General features: G+C 40.1%; 1 protein-coding gene across 1 annotated transcript; it reads right to left on the bottom strand.

The window, feature by feature from the left end:
* Positions 1-723: 723 nt before the first annotated feature.
* On the bottom strand, positions 724-9080 carry LOC146478393 (uncharacterized). The gene is made up of 7 exons (XM_085111917.1): positions 8946-9080; positions 5555-6244; positions 5009-5183; positions 3822-3922; positions 3644-3725; positions 2906-3051; positions 724-1529 (listed from the first exon to the last, which is right to left on the bottom strand). The coding sequence occupies exons 1-7, from the start codon at positions 9054-9056 to the stop codon at positions 1233-1235; spliced, it is 1602 nt and encodes a 533-aa protein (XP_084968043.1). The 5' UTR covers positions 9057-9080; the 3' UTR covers positions 724-1232.
* Positions 9081-10211: the final 1131 nt, after the last annotated feature.

Consider the following 10211-nt stretch of genomic DNA (forward strand, 5'->3'; position numbering starts at 1 on the left):
GTTTACGTCCTCCATAAAACGTCCCATCATGAAATTTCACGTCCCAGTCGTGCAGTGACGGCAAAGAAATGTACCAAAAATTGTAATCCACGCGCAGAGTTGTTGTTTTGGTTATTAAGGCTATTGCTTTTTTGACGTTCTCGTTCAGGTGCAGTGAAATGTCTTCCCCCCTCCCTACCAAACTCTTCGCAATTAAAACAAGAAAACCATAAATGACTCGTTTATTCTCACTGTACTCCTTTAATTATTAATCTTAATCTGCCTTGCAGATTTCTGACAGATTTTCTTACAACCCAATTGAGCTAATTAAAAAGTTTAAAAAAAAAAAGATAGCGTGATATTGTTTTACTTCCGCAAACTCGTTCCCAGGGCTTCGTGAAAAGGACCCTGTATGCGGATCGTCACGTGGCACCCAAAATCTGGGTGCTTGACCAAATTTGTCGGTGGGAGGGGTATCAAAGTATATGGTAATACCGTTTTCTCAGAAAGGCCTGAGATGTCCGAGAAGTCTGTTGCGAAGGTACACCAAAGGTACGCTAACTCTGCAAGTATGGAACAGAAGTTACGATACACTTGTCGGTTTACAGCTCTCATACTAGCGTTTTATAACATCTCTCTTACAAACAGCCAATGTTGGCAAAACCTTCCTGACATACGCTCTTCCTTGAATCTCTATAACTATAAAACTATAAAACTTCAACAAGCTATTTATTTTCTCTATTTATCTATTTATTCTCTATTTATTTGTTAAAGCTTTGACTAACCAAGAAAAGCTAATAGAGTGGCGAGGGACACACAACAGAGCGCATATAAAATTTACTTATAAATCATTCTATATCTTAAGTGAGCTATATCTATTAAAATACCCAAGAAAGCTATATATTAAAACTATATCTATACACTTAAAAAGCTACGATCTAGATGAAATAATTATTTGAAAAGTATCACAAGTATTATGATCATTATGTTAATAACAGCATACATTAAATCGTAAAATATTACACACTACACAGCACTTACGGCAGATAGATTTCCAAGTGTTACAGGTGTTGACCGATCGTAAGATTAACTTAGCCTGTTGTACAGGAATGCACAAAAATAAGTACGTTCTAAGAATACTATGTATTCAAATTAGGCAGTATTATAATATTCATTCTGCGTGGTGTTTTATCTTGGCTGGAACGAAATTCAATAATCATGATTTTAATCACCACCTGAATCGTTTGCGCCAGTTATAACTTGGATCGTGATTGACTCTGGCTGTTTCCACCTCGTAGCAGACGTCGCAATATTTTTCCACTGGGAGATTTTGGAATCTGGTCAATAAACTCCACCCCACCCCTCAGTTTTTTGTGAGGAGCAACACGCGCAGCCACGAATTTCACGACATCTTCGGCTGTAACGTCACCACGACGGACCACGAAGGCCTTCGGCAGCTCTCCAGCTTCAAGATCGGGAACACCGATCACTGCTACGTCATCGATGTTCGGGTGAGTAATCAATAACGCTTCGAGTTCGGCAGGAGCGACCTAAAACAACACGAAGAGTCCATAATGGTACAGATGGCATGCATTGACAAGCGCGGGAAAATTTTACTGTGGTAGCCGTGAAAAAAAAAATTGTAACCGATTGCAAGCGCGGGAAAAGTCGCGTCGAGGCTAAATTGACAGCAAATGAGTGCTAGGAGCGGACGAAAATCAGTCCGATTTATTAAAATATCTGTGGCAGAGTGCTACAGATTTTTGAATCAGACCGACTTTCACCAACGCTACACCAACAGAAAAGGAAATTGGCCGACAAATGGAAACGTGTTAACTGGCCCGTAAGATTGAACAGCATTGATAAACTGGTACAACCCAAAGGCAATTGGATTGGTTATACACGAACTGTCTCACATGCAGGACTGAGGGTAGAGACGTAAATGGTCAGAGCTCGTTGCACACCGCGGAGTTCATTTATATAGCTTATTAAGTAGCAAACGAAATAAAAGGCTCCAAAACAAATGCAAAACGTCTGGAAAGAGGCAACAGAGAGAAAATTTGACGTCGATGACAACCGCGTGAAGCCATGTAACCAAGGAGGCCCAAAGGAAGATGCAGAGGAGACGGCAACAAGAACGTCACAAAATGAGCAACACAAGAGCTCTGCACATGCATTAAAAAATTGTAGTACATAGAGGATATCACTTGGCGGCGCGAAGATATGAATTTTATCTTCGAGTGGTAAAATATTGTTTTTAACAAGAGAAAATAAAAAAAAAATTCATATCTTCAAGCCACCGTGTAATTTTCTTTTCATTATATAGACAAATCTATCGCTCGCCATTTTTCACCCACTGTTTGCACAAACGACCGTGAAAAAGCGGGAAATGACGTCATCAATATCCTCACTAGTAAGGATATGGAAAATACGCCACTCGGTTCCCGGATGAAGTTTCGTAGGAATTTTACGAGTGGTGTATTTTCCAGTAAAACACTCCTGTCTATATAATATAAATAAGTATTTCTAGGTGACGTTTACGGGAGCAAGACGACGTGTGACTAGCAGCTAGCAGAAGATGAAACCGGTGACAAAAACAGCGAAAAGAACGTTGACTGGGGTTAGCATCTTATTGAGGTGATTGGCTAACAGACGGAATAGACCCTCATCACTCGGCGGCCATGTTGAGTCTCAGGAGAATAAAAGGCTTTGTTTTCGCACGGCAAGCCTCGCCCAGACGCGAATTTAGTGCGAGGCTTACAGTGCAAAAACAAAGCTTTTTATTCTCCTGAGACTCAACATGGCCGCCGTGTGATTAAGGTCTATTCCGTCTTATTCATTGGCTCCAGTATTTTGAGCAGAGGGTTTGAAGTGAGACTTGACACAAACCCAAACAGTTCGGAGAGTGCACAAGAAAGTACTCTACCTGAAATCCTTTGTATTTTATTAACTCCTTAATTCGATCCACGATGTAAAAGTATCCTTCCTCGTCATAATGGCCAGCATCACCGGTGTGAACCCAGCCTTCACTATCGATCGTTCGGGCTGTGGCTTCTGGTTTGTTTAAATAACCTGTGTGAATGAGATACAAAGGAAAGGCCCATCAAATCAGGCCTTTAACTTAAACGAAAGCATGCGAAGTATCAAGGGCGGTGGGAAAACATGTAAACGAGGCCAACGGCGGGAAAACATGAAGCCGTACCAAGCGCGAGAAAACATGAAGCCATGCCAAGCGAGGGAAAACACGTAAGCAGTGCCAATCGTGGCAAAATGAAACCGATATTTGGCAATTTTCTCGATATCGATATATCGATACCGATATCGTGACGTCATCGTCATAGACTTTTCTGCAATGTTATCACCTACACTCTAAAAACACTCTTTACGGTCCGGTTAAACATTAAAACAAAAAACACACAGCTCTGGCGACTGAGTTTCAACTTTAAATTTGTGGTACTTACTTTGAGCTCAGAGCAACAGCACATACACAAAAAAAAAAAAATATCGCTTGCAAGTGATAACTTCCCTATCCTAGACAAGGTGAGTCCTCTTCGAACAAACTTGTTATATCAAATTCCCTGAGAAATCTGAGTTCCTCGGATTATTCCAAGATGCATAGAACGTAACCGCACGGATAAAAAAGGTCAAATTCCTTTAAAAATACCTTTCATAACTGTGGGACCCCTGATATAAATCTCCCCATCTTCATTCGGCCCCAGTGGGACTTGAGTCTCTTGATGGACAACCTGCCAATCAAACGATCAACGTCAAAGACGGTTATCACTTAAAAAACATCATCTAAAGGTTTCACTGGTGAAGTAGGAAAACCGTGCAACTATCACCTTGCATTCCAGGTTTGGCAGAGGAACACCGCAGGAGTTTGGCTTGCATCCAAAGACCGGGTTAAGGTGGGTACCAGACACGCACTCTGTCAAACCATACCCTGCATTATAAACAAGACAGCTGATTAGTGTAGGAAATTAACAGGCAAGATGGTTGTTTCGTAGTGAAAGAAAACAGTCTTCTTCATTGCCAATTTATATTTCCATTAAAGTGGCAAAAAAAGGAGCCTTATTCAACAAGAGAATGGGTAGAAGCAAGAGAGGATAAACATCCTCTCTTGGTAGGAGAGAAGCAATAGCACAATGCTGGCTGTGAAGCAGCCTTATGATTTTTACGGTCTGTACAAACAAGAAACAGGTAGTCAGTCCATTGATGGTCCGTAAATTTCATGTCAGAATTTCATGCTTTCCTGACCGAGGAATGAGACAGATTGATGGTCTGGACAGACTGTAAAAGACTGTAACTTCTATATCATTATCATCATTGCCATTATCATTACTATTGACATTTTATGGGGACCATTTCCTGGAGCCATTTCACCTGAAGTCCAGTTGGGCATCACCCCAAGAATTTAGACGGACAATGACCAAATTGTGGCCATCCTGGGGGGTGCTAAATTGGCAACATCATCTCTAAAGTTAAGATACCACTATTCTGAAGGTGACTCATTAAACTCATCATCATCATCAACAATGACAAAACATCATCATCATTATTACTATTAAGGGTAGGAGCAGAGGTAGGGGGACAGAGGAGTAAACTGCCCAATATAAGAAATAAACATTATTATTATTATTATTACATTTTTGTATATATTTGTAATCAATATGTATAATGAGAGAGATGTATTATTCAGTAAGTGACACAGGCATACCCGGAAAAAATCTGAGTGCTCCAATCAGAAGTCGAACCTAAGACCTTTCGATTACTAGTCCTGATGCATTTTTTTGGGGTATGCCTGTGTCACTTACTGAATAATACATCATTCTCATTTATTCACTAGGTTTAAAATATTCCATTACATTTATTCTATTGCGAATATGTGTAATGGTAGGTGAAAAGTATCGGGAGTGTGCTAAGCAGGCAGTGAAGTCTGTTTGATTAGTAAGAAGAGACAGGGGAAGAGGATTTAAAAAAAAACACTTCCACTTTCAAACCGACGGGTCTTTAAAATTACACACTCTACCTTGCCTGACATGCTTTATGTGAGGAAATCTCCTTTTCAGTGCTCTCATTAATTCCTCTCCAACTGGTGCTCCACCACAAAGAACATCCACCAGGGTGCTTAGTTTGTAGTTATCAACCATCGGATGTTTAGCCAAGAACAGAAGCAATGGAGGGACAAGTGGAGCAATGGTCACCTGAATCAAACCAACAGTTGAAGGGCTGAGATCAAGCATAACCGATCCAAATGACTAAGATTCACCAAAGTTTTTGCATACATGTCACCTTAAATTCCTTCAACAAATGTTGCTCCAATGTATTATCTGCTGCTTTGTGCTTTGCTTGCAATAAAAACCTATGATTATGGACAAGATTTCTGTTTTTATCACAAAATGAAGTGCAGAGCAGTGGGTAAAACATTAGGGGTAGAAAAGAATGAGTCTTGCACCCTTCTCGTACATGTATGTAGATAATAAGAGAGTTAAATCTACCCGAAATTTTGAAAAAGGTGGCCAAAAAAACTTGAGGAGCAGAAAGAGGTGTTGAGAAGGGCAATTTTTAATTATACCTTATAATCATCCAATGTCTGTAGAAACATCTTTGGTTCAAATCCTTGCAAAATGATAAGTTCACATCCTCTAGACAAGGCCAGTCCCATTGTGAAAGATTGGCTATAGCCATGGAAGAGAGGCAATATGGTCAAGACAGTCTCATGCATTCGCCAATTGAGAAATCCTTCACCTCCAATAATACATGCCTCTGCGATCAGGTTGTAGTGTGTAAGCATGCAACCCTTAGGCAAGCCTGTTGTACCACTGGAGTAGAGTAAAACTGCGACATCTTCCTTGGGGTTAATGTTGACATTACTTGGAAATCTAGAGCCATCATCTTGAATCAACTCCTCAAAAGACTCAAACCCCTTGACTTTTCCAATCGTGAAAGTGCCAGCAATACCAACTTGTAAAGCAGCTCTTTGTGCAATACCAAGGTACTCTCGATCAGTTATTAAATACCTGGCGCTGCAGTCTCGCAGCTGGTGTACAAGTTCTTGCACTCCATACTGGGGGTTGATTGTCGTTACAGTAACACCAAGAAACAAGGATCCATAGTACACAATAGGGAACTGGGCCTTGTTAGGAAGATAGATGGCTAGCACATCACCTTTCTTAACTCCTCTCTTGGCCAGGGCAGATGCGAAGTTCCTGGTCAAAATCTTAAGTTGTTTAAAGGTGTAGTGACAACCAGATGAGGGATGAGTCTGAAAAATGCAAAATTTGCAAAACATACCAGTATTTAAACCTTCAAAGCCTCAACATTAATATTAGTATAACATGTATTTTTTCACTGTCCTCTTACTGTCCTCTAATTAAGATGAGAGGGTTCAGAAACCCAGCGGCAGATAGTCGGGGGGGAGTGGAAATGAATGATTGGTTTTAGTGACAGAGTTGATAACACATGTAATTTGGCCACTGTAAAGAGAATGGAGTGCTCACATTTTGAGCAGTAGACCTTTGTCAGAGCAAACGATTTGAATCTCTTTACACGTGACTGGCCAAATTACCATCAGCTCTTTTGATATTAAACCAAACACTCCCTTATGGTACCTTCAGTTGGGAGAATTTCAAACAATGAAAGAACTTCTCTTTGTTGATCATTTCCTGTATTCTTGTGATCTGCTGAACCAAACGACTAGTGAACTATATGATGGGGTTGGTTAGTAGAGTGAACATGTGAATTGAAAGCCGCTGTGATGAACTTTAAAGCGTCAAATCTTTCATGGTGAGTTGGCATGTCACATGACATTGATCATGCACAGTTGATACCAATATGGATGACGGTATGTCTGGACTCTTTAACTTTGAAGAAGATTTTGAAGCGATACTAGCCCCCCCCCCCCCCCCCTCTACTAACAATGATATGAGCATGGGGCTACTAAAAAGAAGATTTTAGTCTCTGGCTGGCAGCGGGCGAACTCCTGTGGTATGTCTGATTACACACTGATATTGGAAGGAGAAATTAGATTCTCGTCACTTTTAGGGCTTAATTTAAAGGGTTAAGTGATTGTCATTAGTCTAGTGTGTTGACTGCATAAACATAAATAACCGGTTATTTTACAAAACCCCACTTCCCAATTGTCATCATGGTGCACCATTTCCCTGGCGTCGGCAACCATTTGCCGTAGAACTTTGACAATTTTGGCACATCTTTGGCGTGTGACAGTGGGAGGTACAGTAGCTTGCTAGCATTTTTTCAAGCATTTTAGTGAGACTAAAGCATTAAGCATTATTTTTTGAGCATTTCAGTAGCATTATTGCCCCCAAAATATTTTTTAAGATAAAAATAAAAATACTTGGCCTTTTAAAAGATCAAGCATCAAAGCCAGGACGAATAAATAATACATGACTTAATATTTGTCGTGTTAAATTTTATTCATATTATTTTGTATAAATAAATAAATCATTGATTTGGCATCGACAAAAGCCGGATCGGACCTGATGGGATCACAGATCGTATCAGGTTTTCTCAACGCCGTCATTGATTCATTGTCGAGTTAGGCCCGGTTCATACGTCGAACTTTACATGAGCCGAACCTAATCATTTGGTTCGGCGCATGTAAAGATCGACGTATGAATCAGTTAGGATCGACAGATTTGTATTTGGGTCGACCCGCCGTTTTATTCGACTGCGCCAGTCGAATAGAACGGCAAAAGTTCGATTTTGATTCAGACGTCGAACTTTACATGTGCCGAACCAAATGCATACGTTACGTATACATTATATAAATTATATCTATCCCAGAGGTCTGCGCGTTCCATCGACTTGGCATGCGCAAAGGACTTCATTCTGAACAAGATGGTGGGAAAAGAGGAATGCGCTTGTTCTTCTTGTTTCGAAACAACCAAATATACTTGTCTGGGATGCGAAAGATTACAAAAAAAAAAAATGGATCTATTCTTGATGTGCACACGCACTTCAAACTGACAGAAACTTTCCAATAAAGGCTATATCAAAGGCGAAGCCTCAAGACTTCTCAGAACAAAATCTTCTAAAACAACATTTGAAGAAAACATTACTCTATTCAAACAGAGATTACGCTACAGAGGTTACCTCGATAACCTTATAGATAAAACTCTTTCAGAAGTCAATTTCCGCGAAAGAATGCCGGCACTACAAAACAAACAAAAAACGCGCAAAAACACTTTGCCGTTTGTGACGGAAAACTAACCCTAAAAAACCTAAAACAATTCAGATGAGTAAATGGCACTTGATAGAAAATCAGCCTCTGCTAAGAGAGATACAAAGATCCTTCCCTACTTTCGTACAGAAAAGGGAGATCTTTGAAAGACGTACTCGTAATAGCAAATTAGCTTTGAAGGTCATATTCTTCCTATCTCGACCAATAGGAGCTGTGTTTGGCCTGTCTTCATTATTTTACCAAACAAGCTCTTCCATGTCAGAATTCATCTTTCCCGCCATTTTGAATCTTGTCGAGTAAAAACAACAGCCGCTGACCACGAAAACCTATTTTCTCACTTTAACTTTAATTAAGTTCGACTTCAGTTAGGTTCGACGTCTGAATCAACTACCGAACTTAATTATTTGGGTCAACCTTAATAGGTATTAGGTTCGGCTCATGTAAAGTTCGACGTATGAACCGGGCCTTAGTTTACCCTGAACTAGTACTGTTGAATTAATTAATAACATTACTTTCATTAACAAAATAAGCAGGCGTATAATTACTCATTATCCAAGAATTTTAGTGACTTTTTTGGGGTTGACCGAGCATTTAAGTGGAAAAGTGGAGCATTTTAGCAGGGAATTAAAAGCATAATGTGCAAAAGCCTAGATGTATGTGTAAATTATAATGAACCGGGGGAGATCTCGTTAACTCATTACATCCCAAAAATTATGACGCTTTAAAGTAAGACTGTTGCTTCAACGGTCTTACTCCTGCTTACCACTGCTGCACTGTCTCCATATTTATCAAAGCTCTGGAACACAAACTGTGGCCAAGAAAGATTATCCGGTATAGGAACTTTACGTCCGCTCCGAACGACTTTCAGAGCCATCTTGAATCCACAACAAGCTGGAAACAAGCTCGATTTGGACCCAGTCTCCCGGAGAGCAACTCGGAAAACTCGACTTGCTTCGCTCGGCGCTCGGCCCTACCGACCTTGGTTTTGGTCTGGAAAATAAGGGGCTGGGGCCCGTTTCTCGAAAGACCCGGTAACTTACCGGACCCGTTAAGTGATTTGGTAACAAATGTTTCTTAACAGAAGTCAATTTTTGTTAGATTTGAATACTAAATTTTATAATCTTATAATTCTATGAAAACATTTGCGAAGTACCATGTCTGTAATCATTGTGTAATCGGCGAAAAAACATTTAAAAATATACTTATCGGGCCCGGTAAGTTACCGGGACTTTCGAAAAACGGGCCCCAGGCCACTTCGGGGCCCTCCCCTAAATCCACCAATAAATTAAAAGAGGGAAAAACTACTGAACTTACGGCTGGATTTTGAGCCAACGCAACGATTAGGATAGGGAAGACTGTACTGAAAATTTTTAGCTTATTGCCATATTATGAAATGATTAGGACAGAACGACCTTACTGCTGGATCTTAAGAGATAAAGAAACAAGAGGCAGGAGAGGAAAAACTCACTAAGCTAAAGAAATGACTAGAGCAGGGAAGACTACTGAACTTCGATTGCTGCGTTATAATACATGACTTTATTATTCCACTATTATGTCATTTCACCAAATAAGGTCAAGAGAACGCGCAAAATATGAGACCGTAATACACTGTAGTGTCCCGGTTTGACCGGTTTACAACAGAGCGAATACGGACGGAAAAGGCAGAAAAAAGGAGCAACAATGTCCGGACTGGACGAAGAATAGTTTTTGAAACGATGCAGACTCGAAAACAAGTTTCACTTGTCATTTATCTTTTCATTTTATCTAATCAAATTAAAGACATTTAACTGGCTTTCTGTGTTGTTTACATCATTCGTACGCGCCATATACCGATGGACAGTTGATGCCGGGTGCATTTGAAAACTGTTACCAAAACAGAGAAGCCAAAATAACAAAATCTTTTTGTAGTGGAATAATAAATCTCTTATTCGATGGTTTTACATATAATACTCGCGGACATTTTGCTCATTGCTCGTATTTTTCCTCGCCCCTTCGGGGCTCGGAAAAATACTACGCAACTCGCAAAATA

The sequence above is a fragment of the Pavona decussata genome, unplaced genomic scaffold, assembly GCF_977016875.1.
Source record: "Pavona decussata unplaced genomic scaffold, jaPavDecu1.1 SCAFFOLD_64, whole genome shotgun sequence".
Taxonomy (NCBI): domain Eukaryota; kingdom Metazoa; phylum Cnidaria; class Anthozoa; order Scleractinia; family Agariciidae; genus Pavona; species Pavona decussata.

Bases quoted from the DNA above. Each gene is read 5' to 3' on its own strand.
- LOC146478393 (XM_085111917.1), bottom strand. From the start codon at position 9,056: ATGGCTCTGAAAGTCGTTCGGAGCGGACGTAAAGTTCCTATACCGGAT. The intron at 6,245-8,945 runs GTAAGCAGGAGT...TGCATTTTTCAG, and splicing joins ATGGAGACAGTGCAGCAGTG to ACTCATCCCTCATCTGGTTG. The intron at 3,052-3,643 runs GTATTTTTAAAG...TCATTCACACAG, and splicing joins GGGTCCCACAGTTATGAAAG to GTTATTTAAACAAACCAGAA.